This window comes from Anas platyrhynchos, chromosome 1 (assembly GCF_047663525.1).
Source record: "Anas platyrhynchos isolate ZD024472 breed Pekin duck chromosome 1, IASCAAS_PekinDuck_T2T, whole genome shotgun sequence".
Taxonomy (NCBI): Eukaryota; Metazoa; Chordata; class Aves; order Anseriformes; family Anatidae; genus Anas; species Anas platyrhynchos.
Window position 1 is genome coordinate 116,621,020 of NC_092587.1, and position 21,468 is coordinate 116,642,487.

The 21,468-nt window shown below is 44.1% G+C and overlaps 1 protein-coding gene and 1 long non-coding RNA gene across 5 annotated transcripts in view; both read left to right on the plus strand.

Moving 5' to 3' along the window:
• Nucleotides 1-49: 49 nt before the first annotated feature.
• Nucleotides 50-18,125, plus strand: LOC106020015 (uncharacterized). Of its 4 annotated transcripts, XR_011804790.1 has the most exons (9): nt 50-168; nt 388-512; nt 1,250-1,350; nt 1,455-1,526; nt 2,120-2,240; nt 7,644-7,850; nt 11,563-11,654; nt 13,176-15,321; nt 17,419-18,125. It is a non-coding gene; the product is annotated as an uncharacterized lncRNA (long non-coding RNA). The 4 variants fall into 4 exon arrangements; XR_011804791.1 differs by lacking the exon at nt 7,644-7,850 and having other exon boundaries at nt 55-168; nt 13,176-18,125; XR_002406261.4 differs by lacking the exons at nt 7,644-7,850; nt 11,563-11,654; nt 13,176-15,321; nt 17,419-18,125 and adding an exon at nt 2,303-2,990 and having other exon boundaries at nt 54-168; nt 2,120-2,185.
• Nucleotides 18,126-20,708: 2,583 nt separating this feature from the next.
• Nucleotides 20,709-21,468, plus strand: part of PDK3 (pyruvate dehydrogenase kinase 3) — a 53,381-nt gene continuing 52,621 nt past the window's right edge. The window contains exon 1 of the mRNA XM_027449036.3: nt 20,709-20,966. Within this exon, the coding sequence (XP_027304837.1) occupies nt 20,861-20,966 (106 nt within the window). The 5' untranslated portion in view covers nt 20,709-20,860. The remainder of the gene's footprint in view (nt 20,967-21,468) is intronic.

The following is a 21,468-nucleotide window of genomic DNA, read 5'->3' on the forward strand; positions in this document are numbered from 1 at the left end:
GGTGAGTGTTTGCACTTGTGATTTGGAAATAATTAACACATGGTATAACATCAAAACCAACGTAAAGGCTAATGGTAGAAGGACTAATTTCCTTGGCATGAAAGTGGCGTGCTTGGTTTCCCCAGAGGTCTATTACTATCCTTTCAGTATAGGGATCTACTACGTAAGGTGTTCTGTTATTTATTTAGCTTGATTCTCTAGAGAGTTGTACGCTTTAGTGTTAATTTTGAAAAAATCAAATTTTGTTTTCGAAGGCTTGGGGTATTTTCTTGTTTGTTTTATTTTGAAGGGAGCTATTTTTATTTCTCCTTCTCCTGTCAACACAGACTTTTCCAGAATGATTAGCTTCAATTATCTCTAAAAAGAGATCATAAACTGTCATTTCAGGCTGTGACTTTAGTCTGAGTTTTGCAAAGTTTAAATGCACGCTCCCTGGAGAACCACGTTCTGATCCTTAAAAGCATTCCTGGAACGTGGAGGCACCGCAGCAGTTAGAAAGAAAGGGCGTCCAGGTGGGACCATTAACTGGGAGAGCAGATTTGTAGGTGGGAGAAATAAATGCAGTTGCAAAATACCAGCTGAGTTTCTACCTTAAAGTTTCAGCCGCTGATATATATATCACATCATCACCAGCTCGATGCGTTATCAGATAATATTGGCTAGCGTAACCAGAGATTGTTTCTGGCAGATGATGTTACCCTCACACCTCACAGCTCTGCAGCAGTACAGCGTGGTGCGTTAGTCATCTCTCACCACCAAGCTTGCAAGGGAGAGGAAGGATTTGGTCTCCTGTGGCCAAGTCAGCTCCACCCAAGGGTGGTGTCAGCCCTGCTGGTGTGAGTACGCTGCAGCCCGTTGACAAGAAGGGTGTGACTTGCCACCTGCAAACAAGAAGAGCCCGTGCCCTGCGAGCAGGCAGCTTGCTGCAGAGCATGGGCACGCTATCCCTGCTAATGCCTAGTCTACGAGTAGTCCAGTTTTGGCTACACCCAGTCACCCAGATCACATGTATGAGCTCTGCTTGCTCGCTGTTAGCATAAGGTGCTTTGCCTTGCCTTTAAACCCCCAAAATCTCTCACAAAAAAGCAAACCAGGGTAGGGTGGTTTTAAGAGGCATCTGATCTACCAATGCTTTGTGGTGTCAACCAGCATCCTTAAAGTAGAAATGCTGCCCTGCAAAGCATGGGGAGGGAAATGTGGCCTGGGAACAGCTCTTTCTGCATTGCCCTGTCTCCTTTTGTGTCCGCAGATATCTATGGCAACAGTTCTCACCGAGATACCAGTTGTGTTTCAGGTGTATGTGACTCAGCACATGGGAATCCTGTTGCTGGATTAATCTCTCTGGCTTAGGTATCCTGTTTTGAACACTTCCAGTATGTTAATAGTTTGGAGCTTTTTCTTCTTACTGCATTTTTGGATGGCTGTAGACAGGACTTGGGTTTCTTCCTTTGCAGAGGCAGCATTTGTGTGTTGCATGCAGGTTTACCAAGCGACATTCGTGCTACTGGAAATGCTCCACGCAGGCGGTACGTATTTGCATTCCCAGGCAAGCTGACCATGATTCCCTTTCTCAGTCAATTTTACTTTCTATAGCTTTTTGCCTATGAATTACTCTCTTCTGCAATTGTGGACTGCAGTTCCCATTTCCATTTTTTTTTTTTCCTGTTGCTCTGTTTCTATTCACCTGCCTACTTCTGTTAATGACATCAGCTGCTATTTCTGTGCTTGGATAGGAACCGTTCACATATGAATTGGTTGCTTTGGTTAGAGGCAATGTTTTGTGTGTCACATCCCCAGAGCATCTCGCCTTCTCTCTCCTGTGTGGAGCATCCCCCCCCTCTGCTGCTCATGTGTAATGTGAAAGAGAGCATGAGCAAGTGAGCCTGAGGGGCTAATATGTTAAAATTCATGGTTCTAATTGGAGATGCATCTTTATTTTTCTGAATCTATGTATTATCCCTGTATGTGCTATCTTTTACTTCCACGGAGGATCAAGTTCTGGTCAAGTAACTCATATTTTATAAGAAAAAAATGCAGGTCTTTTCACTCTGGTTCTTCCTAAGCAGCTATTGTGTTACAAATGACACACCTGGTAGCTAAGAGATAACGTTTTCTGCAGTGCCAGCTGCCTTGGGAACTGGTGAGGAACCTACACTGCTGGAGCAAGGAAGAACAAAGCCACTAGGTCATCTGTCAGACCCAGTGCTGCCCATCACCTGCCTGTGGATAACGTTAAGGAGGTAAAGCTCAACCAATTCCCTCTGTTTGTTTCTTTCTTCCTCTCTTACCCTTTGGCTACTAGGCAACCTCATCTTGAAAGATGCTCCCTCCTCCCTTTGAAATTCTCTTCTTTGAGGCCTGGAGGTCTTCAACATCCTTTAGTCTTGAGTTTTAAAATAGCCTGGATGCCTCCAAGACACATGCAACAGGACAACACCTGCTGTTTAAATCCTGTTTTTGTGCCTGGTTCTTCCTCTTCTCACCTGTCTGGGGCTTCTGCTTTTGCCAGCCTCTCCCGAAGAGAGGTGCTCCGCTGGCCTCCACAGACTCTAGCACCGGGGTAGCTGCATGCTCGCACTGAACTTCTCGTGGGCTGACCCAAAAACAGGCTGGGGAAAAGGGTTCTCAAGCATTGCAGTGAGAGTTACGTGGCAACATCCTCTGGTGAGCTCTTTGCTGTCTGCTGAGGACCTAAGGCAGCTCTGAGCCCCCAGGTGGCTGACTGTGAGGTTACGAGCAGTATTTGCTGTCCATACAGCTCTGCATCAGACAATCTACCAGCTTCTGGAAGCTAGGATTTGTCTCTCAAAAATCATAAGGAGTCAAATGCTAGTTGGTCTCTTACCAGCAAATTGTGGATGTCAATTTTCAGGTTTTTAGTACTGTTTGGTAGCAAAGTAAAAACAAATAAAAAAAATGATCAGCATTCGGTGATTCTGTCAATGTGTGCACACACGCGAATGCACCAACTTCCATCCTACAAATTCTCTATTTTCAGCCCTTTACACAGATTTAACTGAGCAACATGCAAATCTAGTATCAATGCTGTATGAAGAAAAACCTGTGTACACAAGGCTGAGAGAGCCAAAGGATGATTTTTTGGGAGCTGTTTATATACAATCCAACATAAAAGCTATCTGACTACACTTTTACCAGCAGTATTTACAAACGGCTGTCTGGGCTGTCAAGCCATCCTCTATTTGTGGCCCAAACCAACCTGTTGTTAAGCATTGGCCCAGCACACCACATCCCTATGGCCTGGATGCTTTGCTCAGCTCCTTCGGTCCCATGCACACAGTGCAGCTCGTCCCATCTCCTTGGCTGGGGAGCAACCCCAGGTTGTCTTATGCTGCCCTCGACTGTGGCTTCTTGAGTAAAACTGCCTTAGCAGATCACTGCCAAGGAATTAACTCCCTTCTTTTTATTGTAATGATTTCAGCGGGACTTTGAATTCCTTCTGTAATTTTAAACAGAAGCCACCGCTAGTATCATGTCTACAGCTCTGTCAACACCCTTAGCCTGTCGCTCTCTCAAAAAAAAATAATGCTGATAAATGGAGGGAGATTAAAAGGATTTGATTTGGATTTATCTTCCTTAATTTTCTAATCTTAAAACCACCCTTTGAATGGCTCTGTTTGAGGAAGCAGTCTGAATCCTTTATTGGTTTAATAGGATTTAGCTAAGATTACTGACCTTATCCCATCCTCAGACTGGACTTCCACGGATAGTCTCAACAGCTTTCCCTGACACTAAGCAAATTCCTCTCTGTAAACAGTTGGAGCTGCCTGAGACCAGATTAGCTACTGATGCTTTCCCTCCTTGCTGCTATGCAGCGTCCATTGAAACCTCCTCATAAGGAGAAGCGAGGGAATTTTCACTTACATTGCTTACGTTATTTTATTATTATTATTTTCTTCTGTCTGTGCTTTTCTGCCACTTGAAGCTGGGTGCAAAATCTGCAGTGAGAGACACTTAGTAGAGCTTGACCACCTTTCCCCCCACGCCATACAAGTTCCTGTTCAGGGAAAGCTGCAGGCTGACGGTCCAGCAGTGCATGACAACCCTTCCCAACCCGGAGCCCATGAGGGATTTTCTTTCTTTTCCAACCATTTGTGGTAATAGTTGAACCTGCTACCATGTGCAGGTGTTCCCCCTGCCTCCTGCCCCCTTTCTAGTTCTCCTGTGTTACAGGCTTTGTGTTCCATGCTGTCCTTCCTCATTTTTATTGATTTATTTTTAGCAGAGCACTGATACCCTTTCAGTTTCCTAGGGTAGCTAAAGGACACGCTACGCCAGATGTGGCACAAAACTCTAAACTTTGAAAGCGATTCTCAGACCAGGACACTTCTTTCCCTGAGAAATATTTTAGGGTACACGGCACAATTCTTTCAATGCACAAAACGCCTCATTTTCCCCCAATATGCAGCACCCACACTGTTCTCATTGCACATGTCTGCGAGCGAAGGCTGTTTGGGCCAGCCTTTGGCGTTTCTATACATCAGTAAGGTATAAGTTAACTTGTTTATTTCTGCAACTATTTTCAGCCCTTCTCACACGGCCCAAATCGCTGGATCTGAGACCATTCACCAGCCGGGCTAGGAAGTCAAACCCAACCGCACCAAAACAAAACGGGGCTAAACACTTGCTCCAGGCCCCCTCCTCTTGCCTCCCCTTCCCCAGCCGGGCCGGGGGGCTCAGCAGAAGCCCCCAGGGGCCGGGGGTCTCTGCTGGGGCCCGGGGCGGCCGAGGGCCGCTAGATGGCAGGCGTCGACTGCTCAGCGCCACCCTCGCCGGGGGTCGCGGGCCGGGGGCTTTGGGCCCTCTGGGGGCTGCCCCCCGGGTGCTGTGCTGCAGGAGGAGGGTGTTTGTGGAGTCCAGAGGGTGTTTGTGGAGTCCCTGCCGTCCCTTTGCCTATGCTCCCCCAAATATTTGCTAGGAGTCTCCGTTGCTGCCAGGGGTAGCGTGAGCCACAATAATCAACGCTTGCTTATCTGGTAGCCGTCCGGAGCTTCTGCAGTTACCTCAGAGGGAAAATGTGAATAAAAGCACGCAAAGGGCGGCAGTGCCCCTTGTTTGTCTTCGGGTCCTACCGTGTCAGCCCTGCCAGGTGGGGACCGAGCTTCTTCTATCATACAGCAGGCCTCTGTGTCGCCAAAATCACAAGGGCGGTGGATTACTGTTGTAGTTTGGCTCTGACTTTCAGCCTGGCTAGCACAAGACCACTTATGGGATCTGAAGCTATGTATACATACGCTTCTTCAACCCTGTCTTCCAGGGAGAGGCACTGGTGCTTGAACTTTGGTCCAGCTGGTTCTCCACCTTGGCCTGGGGTCTCCACCTTGGCTTGGTCCTCTGCCTTGGGCCAAAGCCCACCCCAGCTCATCACAAAGCAAACAACTCCTCTGGGATTCATTTCTACTTCTGGTCAGACTGCGTGTGTCTACACTACTGTTTTAAATGGGATTAGCATTTGTGAAGCAGATCTGCTGATCTTGTTTCTAATGATGCTTCAGACCGCACTGTGGGCCTCAGCTCTGAGCGGGATGCCCTTAGGGTGAAGCTCAAGGGGCAGTCGTGCTCCAGGAGCACACACAGCGCTCCTTGGCTGCTAGCAGGCTTTCAGCCCACGGGACCAGCCCAGAGCTAGGGCAATACGTGAGTAATGGAGGCATCAAGACTTCAAATACTGCATCTATACAGATCTACGGGACAGTAAATCTATTTGGTACAGATTTACTCCTATTGTGCCACGCTACTTGCCAAATGTCCATGGAATCACTGTTACTGGGGCTTAATGTGAAATTTCTCCCAGACTTCTTTTATTTCAGTAGCAGTCCTTAAATCTGCCCCTCATTGATGACTGTACTGTATGTTGTTTCTTTCAGATGAAAGCTTTTTGAGAATTTTGCCATCAATTAGTGAGAACATGCCTACTGTGTGGTATTTTTCTTCCCTCCCTTCTCTTTGCTCCCCTAAGTGCCTGTCACTGTGCCTGAATCTAAGAGGATTCAGTCGTACACAGTGACTCTTTTCAGCCTTGCTGTTTTTCACCTTACCATTTATGTCTCGGATAGGATATATAAAAATCCAGCCTCATGTGCCCTCTAGTGAGAGCCTCGTCCTTCCCAAATGCTTAGTTAAAGAGGCACTGTCAGAAATTATTTAGTGTCCTAATTTGTTCTTCCTTCCTTGAAAGAAGGCTAGAGAAAGCCTGTAGATACCACTTAATAGTGGAAAAAAATGCTTCATCGCTTCACAGCAACCCCTTCTGAGATGAAAGAGCACCAGCACTACCTTGTGCTGCAGTCATTTTATGCATCCCCATTTTGGGGGATGGTATTTAGACCTTGAAGTCTTACTGCATGGCAAGAAGAAATGAAACAGGGGCAGATGGAGAAGGGGAGGAGAGCCAGGACTAGCACTCACACCCGCAGCCTTTTCTCAGAGGGTCATATTTTTCTGCTTGGGCATCTTGTATTGTGCCAAAAGGTTGCAGCTTTTAAAAACATGGCAACTATTTGTTGGTTAATGCATACAGTACGGGCTGCTCGGCTAAGTACTGATGATGCTCACCACCCTGGCAAGACGCCTCATACATTTTTGCTGAGCTGGCTCTTTGGACCATGTTATGGTCCCTCACCTAAGTGAATTGCTGTCTGCTGAGTCTCTGCCTATTTTCTTTGTGTTGCATTTTTTATTTTTTATTTTTTTTCCCATGGTATTTTTCTTTTTGAATCCCTGATTTGCTAGCTATATCTACAATTTTACTTCTCCCTGCATACTTAATTTCACATGGCTTTAATTTACACTCTTTTTTGCAGCTGGACAACAACTCTTTAAGCAAAGCTCATCCAGTTTTTGATAGCTGTCCACGGCGAAAGCAAACCTTGGGTCACGGGCAGCTGAACACCCGGGCTGTAGTTTGGTGCTTGAAAGTTAAATGCATATTCCCCACAGAATAAAGCTAAAGACATAATATTACCCTCTGTCATGACACCTAGACTGATCATTAACATTTTTTTGCTATGATTAGGGCAGGTTAGACTACTAGCTCTTCAGGTGTTGTGGTACTGTCATGAAGTTCGGGCTAGACATCTCATAACAACACCAGCAGCAGAGCTCCTGAACCATTGATTATAATGCAGAAAGCCTTTCAGATCAACACGCTGATTTTGATTTCTGAAAAAAAAAATATCTTCCAGTGGCTGGAAATTTCCCAGAGGCCTAGCTAGATTGTCCCAGGGGTTGCTTTAACAGCTCAGGAAGGACCAAGTACACCAGAATGTTTTCAGCAAGATGTGATGGTTTGGAAACAGGCTGTAAAAAATGTCAGCATGAAATTTTGCGGTGGATTCTTTTGTAGAGAGCAAACAGAAGACTAGAATCTACCTTTTTTAAAGTTCAGACATATTGGAAAAAGACCAAGGATTTTGGATAGCAGAGCAGAAAAGCCCCCAGGTATCTGATAACTAAAGGAACCACTTACTTATCAGAAGCCACACATACTGAGGATGAAGGATGTGATCTTTGTGGGGCAGCTGGAAACTACCGCTTTGGTATGCCAGTTAATCAGAATGTACTGCAGAGAAATCAATACGAGGATAATCTCATTTGCTACTTATTTCTGGCTCGTATTTTCACAGGCTTTGAAATGTGCATTTCATCAATCATCTAGTCTGGAAAGGAACGGTATGATTTTCAGCACTTCTGCTATTTTTGCCTGCAAAATATTCAAAATTGTTTCTGCAGAAGCTATGGGCAGCAGTGGGGGACATTTATTGAAAGGAATTTGGAACAATGGATCGCTAGTGGTTAAAATAAAAATGGAAATTACATTCTGGATTCAGGAGGTAAATGACTATTGCATTTACAATACATTGGCATTTTGCATGTCTGAACTATCCCTGAGTAGATGCATTTTGGAAATGTTGAAAGCTGGCTGTCTTTTGAAACCGATGGAAAATGCAGATTCAGGATCCTGATTTTATGCTAATGTAAATAGGTGAAGGAGAATACCAGTTTGTTGAAACAAGGGAATTAGCATGTGAATGGGGAGTTTGGGGCTTCTCCCTCTTGTAAAGGCAGCTTTCAAAATAGACACTGGGATTTAAATCACACTGTGATTTTTCTCTTTTCATATCCCTAAATCATGTTACTTGTAGTGCAGTAACAGCCTTTGAGCCTGTATTCCACTGGGCTACTGGTCCTGTAATTTTAATTAATAGCAATAATCTGCAAACCTAACCATCAGTGAAATGGCCTCTTTTCTCTGCCCCTTCCTAACTTCTTTTGGATCTCAGTTTCAGTTTTCAGGACTGATAATTATAAAAACACTTAAAAAGCAAGAATTTGGGTGGGAGACCAGCCTAGACTCCCTCCTTCCTCTTGACAAAGCCTCTTAAAGGATGGCCCTGCCAGCCTCGCCAGAGAGGCTGTGCTTGATGGGGATATATTCCTCACGAACAAAAGGAGCTGGCAGCAGCACGTTGCTGAGTAAGCCAGATTGCAATGACACGGGAGAATTAGTGCCTACTGAAGGGAGAGGACCTGTGAAGACAGATTCGGGAATGTTTCCAGCACAAGCAGTTATCCGTGTGCCTCAATACACACAGGTTGAGCCTCCTAGTCACACACTGTAATATACCAAGCCACCCGCAGCACACACTATGATTTTGTTTGCTCATGTGAGGTAAAAGCTCAGGAATCTCTGCTGTGAATGTAACCATAATGAAAGCAAGCTTTCTCCTTCTGAGTTCCTCCTCTCCCTCTCCCTCACCTCCATTCCTGGAATTAGCCATGGAAACCTGCCCTGTGTTTGAAACGCCTGTTTGCATTTGTGCGACGGTGTGTGTGTTTGCTTTCCTTCATTGCATTTTATTTGCCTTTGATTAATGATTAAAACAAAACAAAACCATTGTGGCTGTTTTTAAGTGCCTCCTTCAGCAGAGGGGAGAACTTGCAGTAAGCCTGCTCTGGTGGCACAACTCCTGCTGCTGCTGCCAGCACCACTCGGGACGTGCAGAGTGCGGCCCCGCTCCAGGGCTGAGTCCTGGCAGGACTCAGCTGGGGATGCTTTGGTCTGCAAGTCCATTCACGTTGAGTTGGGAACAAGATTTTGCTTATAATACGGAGATTTTTCAGTCGTAGTCCTCTGACTTGTTGGTAATTATGGTAGGCTTCGCTTTTAATGATGTAAAACTGTTTTGAGCTCCATAGCAATGGGATGCTCCGACTTCAGTGGCTAAAATCCACTTCTGCCATGCTGCCGTTTGGAAAGGTGGCAGGAGGTGCAGCTAGATGATTCTGCTTTAAAGATTATAAAGCTCTTCTTCCTCCTGTCAATGACAATATTTGCCTTTCTGACTAAATCACTGTCTTCTTGATGGAATAGCTGCTTTGCTCCTAACAGGAAACGTAAGTCACTCAATAAAACAAGTGTTTACAGTTATAAGATTACAAACGTTGTTTGTTTTTGTATGTTTTTTTGAATGGATGAGATGTGTACTTGTCTTGATTGCCCTACTGGGCGATAAAAGTTCTCTAATCAGTTCAGTGAAAATCTTGATTGGTACAGGACTGCTGTTGTTGCTTCTTTGTAATGAGATGCAGCATCTCCCCAAAGGATTTATTATCAGACATCTATAGTCTTCTCAAGAGAAGGCAATTTAAGAGGTAACTGGTGGGAAAAAACATGCCATTTTCCAGTTCAGTTTGCTTTGACCTTTGTTTGAAGGCAGGAACTGGTGCCACATTCCTACATCTGCTTTACATATGGCTCGATTTAAATGAGCTCCCGCCTGACGTCTGAATAAGAGAATCAGAAAGCTGCCACCACACTTAGAGTCAGGCTGTGCTTAAAGAAGAGGGGCTGCACTACAGCTGAGCAAACCCCATGCTGGAAGGAGCGGCTCTCCTCTCACCCTGGGCCTCTCACAGCCCTGGAGAGGACCTGTAACCTCCTCTCTTCCCTGGTCTGGCAAGGAGCGGGGATGTGGGAGCAGTTCTCTGCTTCTGCAGGTTGAGCTCCCTACACCAGCACTCCCTGAATTTGGGCTCGTGCCCACTGCAGGGCACAGAGGCAGCCCCGGGGAAAGAGAGGAGGGGGGAAAGCCTCCCACTGCTTGCTGCATGTTTGTGGCATGGCGTGAGCCTGATACAGCTGCAGGTACTGGCTGTTTTCTCAGACCGAGGATCAAAATTGGATGGAATTGCAAAGTCCAGCCTTTTGTGAGCAGCACTCCATAACAGCTCAGCACTGGCTTATCTAGGGCTGTTAGCCAAGGAGTGCCCTTTGATTCTGAGCACTAGCAAGCCAACCAGGCAACTTCAGCCAGGGCCAGGCTGCAGATTCTTCCTCAGAGCTGCCTTGGCTTCTTCCCTTCCCTGAACTTGTTTGCCAAGACATGTCTTAAGCCATTTTCTGGATCATGAATGTTGTTCTTTGGAGTTCCTTATGATTGGCTCCATGTGGCAAGGCAGAACAGTGTGCTGTACTGAGCTGACCATTTCTCATGCACTCCTCCCACATCCTGCAATCATACATACTTATACCGAAGTGCTTCATATTTGTCTTTGTCTCTCCATGAACCTACATCAAATCATAAAGATGAAATAGAATGTGTCTGTGTGTATATATATATATTTAAAAAAGCCTCTGTGTATCAGTATATATGCTTGGGAGAACTTTTGTCAAAACATTTCAATGTGTTTGTCAAAAATCAAGATGTTGAAAGAAGTTTATGTACTTTAAACATATTCTTTGGTGGGAGAAAGAGTGGAGACAACAAATAAGTATGGGAACATTTCAAACTTTTCTCTGAATGCTAATGACGAGTAACAATAAATAATAAAATATACTTCACAATTCCCGTTCTATAATCACAGCATGGCTGAGGCTGGCAGGGACCTCTGGAGGTCACAGCTCCAAGCCCTGCCCAAGCAGGGACACCCAGCGCAGGCTACCCAGGGCCATGCCCAGGTGTCTTTGGAGATCTCCAAGGAGGAGATTGCACAACCTCTCTGGGCAGCCTGTGCCAGGGCTCCTCATCTGCACAGCACAGCAGTGCTGCCTGGTGCTCAGAGGGAGCCTCCTGGGCTCCAGTTTGTGCCCACTGCCTCTGGTCCTGGCACTGGGCACTGCTGAAAAGAACCTGGCTCTGTCCTCTTTGCACCCTCCCTTCAGGCATTTACAGACACTGACGAGATCCCCCTGAGCCTCCTCTTCTTCAGGATGAACAGTCCCAGGCCTCTCCTCCTTTCCTCACAGGAAAGGCGCTCCAGTCCCTTGAGCATCTTTATGGCCCTTCATTGGGCTCTCTCCAGTATGTCCAGGTCTCTCCTGTACTGGTGAGCCCAGCACTGGACACAGCACTCCAGGTGTCATCTCTTCAGTGCTGAGTAGAGGTGATCACCTCCCTCCACCTGCTGGTGATGCTGGCAATAATCATAACAATTGAAATTCTTCATTTATTTTCACAAATAAAGCTATTTAGAAGGATAATATGAAATGATTTTATGGATGAAAAGCATTTGATATTTACTTTTTTTTTTTTTTCTGTGAAGTTAAGCCTTAAACCAGAATTGCCAGCTATGACACTCATGGATAAATAAGATGTGATTTGGAAGGAAGATCTAGTCTGGATGAAGAAGGACAGGTAAGTACCTTAGAAACGGTGTACATTGCATAATGTTTCTACAGTCATAATCTAATACCTTGGTGACTGTCCCTGCAGCACATTTAAAACACTTCACCCACACTGTAGGCATGTAATCAGTTTGTGTCACTCATAACATTTCTGTGAGAAGGAGAAGGTCTTTTATTTGGGAGGAACAATATTCAGTATTCATATGATTTTAATTTTCCAGCTGTCACTGAATAGCAGTGAGGATATTTTTCATGTAAAACATGCAACTTACAATAAAATAATCAAAGTCTGATCTTAATGAGTGAAAAAGTATATAATAGGTATAAAAATGACAAACAAGATGGTAAATATCATTCCATTATTAACAAAGAGTCAGGAGACAAAAGCAAAACACCTAAAAGTGCACCCCTGCAACTCCTGTTGTTATTCCTTCCTTGAGTAAGCCTGGCTCAGAAAGGTTATTTTTCTTGTTAGTGGAACTGGAATCCAACTTTCCCTCTGACACGTTATTAAAGGATAGTGAGGAGTGACGCTAGTCCCTCTGTGTTCCTCTGAGTGTTGTGAAAGTATCGAGCAAAAGACAATTTCTTATAGCAACTCATTCAGAGCTGCTTTATCTCAAGTGTTTTTTCATCCCCAGGCTACCTTGCCACTTTCTGCTGAGAAGTCCAGCTCATGTTTGACCTGGAATCTTATCTGGAAACATGGGGTTTACTAGTTTTGTGCACCCAACAGTAATAGCTGTTATATATACAATACACAGTCATTTTGAGCAACAGGTTATAGATATCTAGGCCTGCTAATGCTGTAGTTTCACTGTCGTAAGTGCACCTGATGAACATTTCTTCCCCTTTTCACTGACTTAGAAAGGCCACATTGCATTTGTATCACACTCATTAGGCATTTGTGACACCAAACTACCAGAAGTCAATGCTGGTAAATTGGTTAAGGGCTTTTGAAGGTCTACTAAGGAGAACTGAAAATAACTTCTAAAGGCAACCTTAATAAGAGAAAATGGCCTCTACTCTTTATTTTGATTTTCAGTGTGCCCAAATTTCAGCAGAAAAGCATTAAAACTACATAGATGTGAAAACATTGTCAACGATTTGAGTGTGAGAACCTCATGCTTTGTATTTGGTTGTTTAGTGAAGTGTAAATATGACCTTGGGCCGTCAGTGTTTCTGTTCTTATCCATTCCCCTATCTAATCTTTCAAAACTAATCCATCCTCCAACAAATGTGGAGACCTGTGTTACGGTGCAATGTGGAGAAAGTAAGGCTTCCATGTAGTGGAAGCCTTACGGGGTCCATTTCTCACCTAAATAACTGCATTTTATCACTCCTGTTATCTCAAAGCAAACATCTACCAGCAAGCACTTACACAAAAGTTTTCTCCCTACCCATGAAACTCTCGGGCTATGCTTCCCTGCTGACCACCACAAGAGTTTGCAAAACAAGCTGCATAATACGCTTCATAGGTAGAATGGTTAAAATATATACATACATGTTTGTTTCTTTTGTTAAATTACAGTGTTTTTCAGTCATCTTCTTCAAGGAAACTGCACAGAGACCCAGGCAATTTGCCAAGTGGTACTCGTGGAAAAGCCATCAGCTGCTGACAGCGGGCCTTCAGGCCTGAACTGAGGCCTGCTCCATTTACCAAGGTCAGGCACATGGACATTACAGATGAACGGGATGTGTTTACTTCTTTCTTGGATCAGGAACACAAAGCTGACTGAAAATGTAGTGGGTTTCATATCTGGCATTGGTCTTGTGTCCCACTACAGGCGCTGATCTGAGCAGCCAAACTGACTTTCAGATGTGACTCCCCATTGTCAAAAGGGAAATGGGTGTTATGGTGCAGGGGCAGCTCTTCAAAGTGGACAAAAAAAGCTTCTCTCTAGTCAACTCTTGTGTTGACAGAAGATTTTGTGTCAGTGAGGAGAGGCAATGTTCCTTTAGTGGTTCTTTTCTTTCTCCTTGCAGAGCTTCATTTGCTGGAAGTTATGTTTAGGGCTAATTTCTAAAGTCACTGTAAATAGACACAGCCATTGTGTTTGCCTATTTTCTCATCTAAAGTCATCTACAAGCTACAGTTCGGAAACCACTACAGAAAATCAAACAAAACATACCTTGCTGTGTACTCTGCAGTGAAGAGGAACTCCAGAATCTGGCAAAAGGCAGTATCAGCAAAAGGTGCAAAAGTATATTTGAAGTTCAGGATGTCACAAAAAGGCTAAAGATAATGTTTAACTTCTATTACATAAGCCAACTCAGTTTCTTTACTGTGCACTTACACTGTAATAAATAAACAGAATAAATATATGAAAACAGGAACAATAAAAATTTATTGGTTGAATAAAAGCAGAAAAGTGCTTTTCACAGAGAAACTGAAGAAACTATAATCATTAGTTTAACTTTTCCATGAGCTTACATTAAGATTAAAAAATAAATAAAAATCATGAGTAAATATATAGAGTGAAAAATCCTGATGAACACTAAAAACCACAGGTTAATAAAACATATCAGGTCAGACAAACCTGATATTTAAAATCACTGTAATTGCATGTTTGTTATACAGAGGCATTCTGGTAGAAGTAATGCTTATTGATTGCAGAAAAGCACTTGATACGATACTGAATTATAAATCTTTTATCATTTGGTGCATGAAATACAGGGAAATATCATAATGGGGTGAAAAGGAGACTGATCAATGTGGAGGAACAAAGTGTTGTATTGCTGTGTCCTCAGTGAGCAGAGCTGCTGCTGGAACTCAGACTCTTCTCTCATCCCACTTTCTACTGCCAAGATCTGGAAGAAAGGGTAATCATAAAATGCATTTGTCCTTCCCCAAAATTCTGTTTCTGCCACTTTTTTTTCCTTTCTTTTAGAGGAAAATGGCTGACAATTCACTACAAAAGTATTTAGATTTATAATTTATATTCATTTGTTTGCCTCTTGGCACAGAGATACCTCTGGAAAGTGCAGCTCAGGAACAGAAATTATACTCTGGAAGAGTTTTTAACATTCAGAAAGTTCTGCTATGACAAGCTGAGCAGCTCTTCTTCCCAGTTGTTTCTGGAGCTTCACTTCCATATTATTTTGTTTAAAGAATCCAATAAATTTGGTGGATTCTCAAACAAGAATGTTTTGATATTTCTACAAAAAACATGTTGTTTCCTGGCATCTTTAATTCTCAACTCATGGATTGTACAGAAACCAAAAAGCCCCAGTTTCAGGACAGTCCGTATGGCACCGCTGTGGAGACTGGGGTATAAAAACCTTGGGAAATTTGCTTCTCCAGTGCTCCAGAAGCCCACTTTATAGGGTGTCAAGCAGTGGGAGTACCAGCATAGATGGGAACAACTTCCTGTAAGATTATGGCAATTTTCAGACAAAACTGACTTTCTTTTGAAGAACTGAGTGTGTGGAAAACAAATGTTCTAAGGAAAATGAATGAAAAGTGAATTGCTTTCCAGCCAAGAACATTCAGAGCCAAGACAACTCAAATCTACTCTCCTAAATTGCAGATTATATTACATCTACCTGAGAATACAAGAACTTCTGCTGTTGCTGAGCATGGTAAATTCCATATAGCAAGATCTAGCTCCTTTTCATTTTTTTTTCCTCTTGAGACTCCTACAGGGTTCAATTTCTGCAAACAGAAAGGCACTGAGGTAAGGTATGCCAGGGTATGGTTACATCAGCTTAAACTGAAATAAATATTTGAATTTCCTCTAGGAGAGTCCCTGGCAAGGTGGTGGATGACTGCGAGGGAAGAAAAAAAAAAAATTTAAAATAATAATATTTTAGGGACACTGCCCTCTTTTTAATGCCAAACTGGTGCTGTCCTCCTCCTTGGAGAAGGTTGACAGCCCTATTCTAATGGATCTAGGACAGCAGTACAAAATCCACAGGTGTATTTCTCATGTATATCTAGTGACTCTTCCTCAGCTGGTGTTTTTGCAAGCTGTTTCTGGAAGATAAGATTAAATACAAATCCTTGGCATAAGTTTGCTGGTTAGGTTGGATCTGGCTGTGTCATTTTTGAACATTTGAATTGTAAAAGTAGCACCAAGACATACTCTTATGGGGAAGAGGTTGTTCTGGTATGGTTCTCTTCCACCTGGTCTAACTCACTAGTTCTAACTCACTTCTTCGAATGGTTGCTCTTACGGCACAGGTAGAACAAAATACTGTGGCAGCAAGAATCCTTCTCCTAGGCAGTTTCCAGGATTAAAGCATTGCTCCTTTCTGTCAGCTGTCTGTTTGGTTAAAATGGGACTTCCCATCCCACTGATGTTCTACCTGCCTGCTGGAAGGGCAAACCCCCTTCAACAGGACTGTACCCCCAGAGGGGTTCAGGGCTCTGATCACACCGTGTGGAACTGGCAGGGCACTTGGACAGCGTGGCTCCTGCTGGTCTCCCTGCCCTCCTTCCCCTGAAATGCTTTTGAGAAAAGGGCAGATGTAAGCTCTGACAGGGAAGGGAATAGAGAGAAACACCCATGAAGCAAAAGGAAAAAGTGTGGCTAATTGTGTAATGTTAGGAAAAGAGTAAGGTAAGAGTAGGTAAGCTCATAAAGTGAGCTTTCCTTACTGACTGAGAGAAGTAGTTAAACTCTTTTTATATGTGTTTACTGTTATTAATTTAGAGGCAAGTATTTACTCTCCTGCACCTCCCGAACAATTGCAAAAGAAAATCACATATTTGTTTTTTCCCCGGAGATGAAATTTTTATGGGCTGTTAAAGAATAATGTAGCTCTGTCTGTTAATATTGGACAAACAGATGGTGTCATCTGACAGACAGCTGACAGTGCCACCATGGCGGCAGCCAGCTCTACTTCTTCTAAAGCAAATTACTGAGGATAGCTATGTAATTAAGAGACACGTGGAGTTCATAATCTAAAAAACCTAATCCTTCTGAGCCAACTAATTATAAATGTTTTCACAAGCCTTTTTATATAGTAACTGTTATTTACAAAGTCATATATATATATATATATATATATATATATATGTTTAACTCCAAACTCTTAGATTTGCTGAATATAATTTTTGATAGCCCCTGATATTTGTTTTGGTAAGATCTCTGAACTTTTCTGGTTAGATAACTGGGATGAAGAATACTAAATACAGTGACAACTAGCTTTTTATGGCAAAAAAACTTGGTAAATAAACTTTTTTTTCTGACCATTATGAGTAATAGCCCATCCAAATTTACCCATCTGCGTGCATAAATGTTAGGAAGACATAAAGTATTTAAAATGAAATCAAGTCTTTTTTGAAGTTTAAGAAAGCTTCATCAAGAAGCCTTATTCCCTTCTAACTCCATGTGTTCCCAATGTGGCTTTTCATGATCCATTACTTTAATTTCCCCTTGAAAGCACATAATGGCAGGTGGGAAAATACAGCAGTCTTATTGAGAAAAATTAGTACTATGAGCAGAAGTAATTTGTTTGAAACATCTCACTACTATACCAGTTTTTCTTGTACTGTGCTGTTTTTTTTTCTGTCGCTTTGTAAAATGTACTTTGGGACTCTAATTCTCTGCGTGAATTTCCCCAAAATAACTGTTATTGGTTACTGTTATTGTTAGTGTTTCAATTGTATTATACTCATTCTCAATGAGTGCTTCTGAACTTTAAGATATAGGGGTGCAATAACTTCAATATAGCTTTTTTTGTTGTTGTTGCTGTTAAAAAATTACTATGAATTCCACAGAGACATTGTGTCCAGAAAACACTAATAACCATGTTTTCTTGGTTTATAGTTTAACATTCCTTTTCCCCTTCTCTGACACATATACAAAGAAGTTCATTATGTGGAATCCCCTGCAGCTAGCAAGTATTCTACAGTGAAGAAAAACAAGCTTTGTTAAGGAGATTATAGCTCTGGTGTTTTAACAATCTGAAATGTTCGATGAGAATAAATCTTAATCGGGCTAAACTTTAAAGGCTTTCGTTGCTCCCTGAAAACAGAAGCACATGGAATATACAGGTCCTGAAAGAAGAAAATCTGAAAAGTTAACAAAAATGCGACTTCTGGACTTCCCAGATGAAATTTTGCTACAGATTTCTATGGGAGCAATTTTCTATAGGAGTAATTTCTAGCTCTAAACAAGCACTAAGAAAACTCGAATTTGGGCAAGGCCTTTCATTTCTAGTAACCGAATTTCTGACTACTGCAAGTGCTCCTTCTTCATCCCTGTGGCTCCACTGAGTTCTCATATTGAGACTGCTCACACACATGGGTGTTAAGCAGGAAAGTGTATGCTCTGCATGAAGGGAGCCAAAAGCAGTGAACCCCTGAACACGGGCTGGTCTGCCTATGTGCTCACCAGAGACAGTGGGAACCCCTGAGGGGCCAGGCAGGGGCAGGGGAAAGCAGAGCAAAGAATATCAGAGAGTATTTCTGGCCCTCTTCACCTCCAGGAGCAGTGTGGAAGTGATAGAGAAGGAATGAAAGCCAACCTCTAGGAGTTTAAGGGAAGGAGCTGTGGTGAAGCTGGCCCTGCTGGATGTCTGTCTGTCTGTCTGACCGTTGTGCTCAGGTTCTCAGGATTTCTTTGCGCTGCTGGGCCTGGGGGCACTTCCCAGGTCTGGGTGTGTTGCCAGGCCACACTCTGAGCACAGCTTATGACAAGGAACTTTCTTCTGTGCAGAAAATACACATGTGAGTTTGAGCTAGGAAATAAAATAGGAAAGACAGAACTATCAAAAATGCTAAGTAGTGAAATGGTTAAAGAAGCCTTTATCTATCTATCTATCTATCTATCTATCTATCTATCTATCTATCTATCTATCTAATTTATTACCAAAGAATAAAGATATATTTGAAGATATTACCTTGAAAATGATTTTTGACCAATCATGATTTTTACAGCAAGGTCCTACCCCTCTTTGTGAACATAGATACTGATTTCAGTGACTGTTCAGGAAACAAAGCTCCAAGTAAGCAAAATCCAAGAGTTTACTTTGACAAACATGATATGAATGTTTTAATAAATACCCATGGCAAAATATAAACTGCAATATCCTCATCTTGAAGATGAGCTCCTGCTTCTCCTGTCTGCTTAAAGCATATTTGCACGGTTTCCATTACTTCCTTGATTTTCTAACATCAAAGTGTAGGCGAAAGCCTGTGTGAATGGTTTGTTGTCAGTTCTGAGTTTTCCTCTAGGTACTCCACTTCTTTCCACACAGTATGATGCCAATTACAGCAAAGTTTAATTTCTAGTCATTACGTTACATCATTAATTTCTAAATGATCCTAGAGACTTCTGATTACCCCATTATGTTCTGCAAGGGATATCTCAGTTTGAGCAGGGATGCTGGTGATTCTGGGAAGCAAAACAACAACCCAGTTGCCAAGCCAAATCTCTTTCCTCCCCTTGCAGTTCACTGCAGTGTCTTGCGTGGTCACCACACAGTTCTCAGCCATTTCATTACATGTGCAAAGCTTCCTGAGGAGACAAAATTGTGAGCTTACAGTTTACATCTATTGATCCCAGTGACATTTTCTACTTAACAGGGTTTATTCCACTATTTTTTTTTTTTTTCCCCCAGGTAGATTAAGAACTAGGATTATGCATATGCTTGTTGCTGTCTTCAACTGGTAAGACAATCATAGGTTTATCTACGTGCACTTTACATTCACTCAGCCAAGTCTTGCAGTCTTCACATGTACGAGGTTAGGGTGAGTTTGTCAGCTGTATTTGTCTGGGCCGTGTGTAAGAAGATTTTTCAGAGAACTCAATCTGTTGGTTATGTGACCGGATCCTCCAGGGCAGAGAGGAGTTGTTGAATGTCCGTTTGATGAGAACAGCAAAGCTCTGTTCTCCAGTGTCTCATTATGTTCTTCAGTCTGTGTCAGAACAGACAAATGCAATTCCAATTTTTATCTGGTCTGGTGAATGTAGGTTTTAAGAAATTCCCAACAAAGCAATGTAGCGACATAGTTTATATTGCAAAAAAAAAAATTTTGTGTTTAGAAAGACATCTCCTTAAGTAATTGTGGTCTTGCTATTTTCGAGGCAGAAGTGAAATCATGTTAGGATTACTTGAGAATGTAAAAGGTATACATAACCATGTGGCTTAATTTTTGGCAATGTATCATCCTTTGTAGCTGCTAATGTTCGTGTTAATTTGGGGAAAGATAATTCTGTCTGTAATGGGAAAAGATAATACTTGCTGCCACATAATTCTCTAATTCGTTTCAAAGATACGTTGTAGATAAATTGCAATCAAACCCTGAAGAGTGTATAGCAAAAGTTTAAAAACACTTTTCGTCATCTGCCAAAAAAGCTTCAGAATTACAGGAGATGTTTCATTTTGTCAGCCTTGATTACATGACATGTCTCTTCAGGACGGTTATTTCTGTAACCTGCAATTGAAGTGATTTCAAAACGTTTTCCAGCTATTAGAAGTTATTTTGTACATTAGGTCAGGATTTCTCAGTCTCAAATTCTGTAAGGGCAATCACGTTAGGAAGGATGGAGAGAGACATTCAGAACTGAAGAGTACCCTCTTTCTCCTGTGATTCGGTTACAAAATTACAGTAATACCTTGAACGTGCTGGGGTTTGTACTGGAGAAAAGATGAAGGAATTTGTGACAACTTGTCATTAGATTCATTTGCTATAGGTGGGTCTAAAGCACAGGGCTGCAAAGTTGTGCCAGGGGAGGTTTAGGTTGGATGTTAGGAAGAACTTCTTTATGGAAGGGGCTGTGAGGCATTGGGACGGGCTGCCCAGGGAAGTGGTGGAGTCACCATCCCTGGAGGTCTTTAAAAGACGTTTAGATGACGCTTAGGGATATGATTTAGTGGGGACTGTTAGTGTTAGGTCAGAGGTTGGGCTGGGTGGACCCAGGGCTGGGGACACACAGCGGGGCTGAGCGCTGCGAGGGGCTCCCCGCCTCAGCGCCGCGGCCGTTGGGGAAGGCGGGGGGGCTCCAACCGCCGCCTCGCGCGCCTGCGCGGGGCCGGGGGGCGGGCCTGCTGCGCTCGCCCCTCCCGCCGTGCCGAGCCGAGCCGGGCCGGGCCGGGCCGGGCCGTGCTGGGCCGGGCAGGGCAGGGCAGGGCGCTGGGGCCGGGCAGGGCCGTGCTCTGGGGCCGGGCGTGAGCTGCCCCCGGGCATGAGCGCGGGTGGCCGCGGCGCCGCAGCGCGCTAGGGGCGGCGGTGGCGGTGTGCAGGGAGGGAGGGAGGGAGGCGCCATGCGGCTGTGCGGCGCGCTGCTGAAGAGCCCGATCCCCAAGCAGATCGAGTACTACTCGCGCTTCTCGCCCTCGCCGCTCTCCATCAAGCAGTTCCTCGACTTCGGTGAGTGGCGGCGGGGAGCGGGGAGCGGGGGGGGGCGAGGGGCTGCCCCCAGGCCGCAGGAGGGGCGGGAGCCGTTTATGCCCCCCCCCCCTCGGTGATCCCCGCCTGCTGCCGGGGGTCTGTGCGCTGCAGGCGGTTTTCCCGGTGAATGCACAGGGCTGGCTCCTCGGGGGCACGGCACCCGGGCTGGGAGCGGCTGCGGTGGCGGTGGGGGAGCGGGCGAGGCGCTGGGGATGGCAATGTTTGGCCGATCTGGGTCAGAGATTGCTGGGCTGCCGCCATCGGGCCGCCTACACGCTGTAACCCCAGCAGCCGGGCCCGTGGAGCAGCCATAAAGGTGACGGGGAAGGCAGAAGGCAGGCCGTGGTGGTAAGGCAGGAGGCGATTAGGAGTGGCAGCGGCCGCACGAAGAAGGCTGCGAGTTGAAGGAGCCAGCGCCGGGAGTGTGCCTGCCACGGTGCCTCCGTGACGCAGGGGTTTTAATCGCTAAAAAAAAAACAAA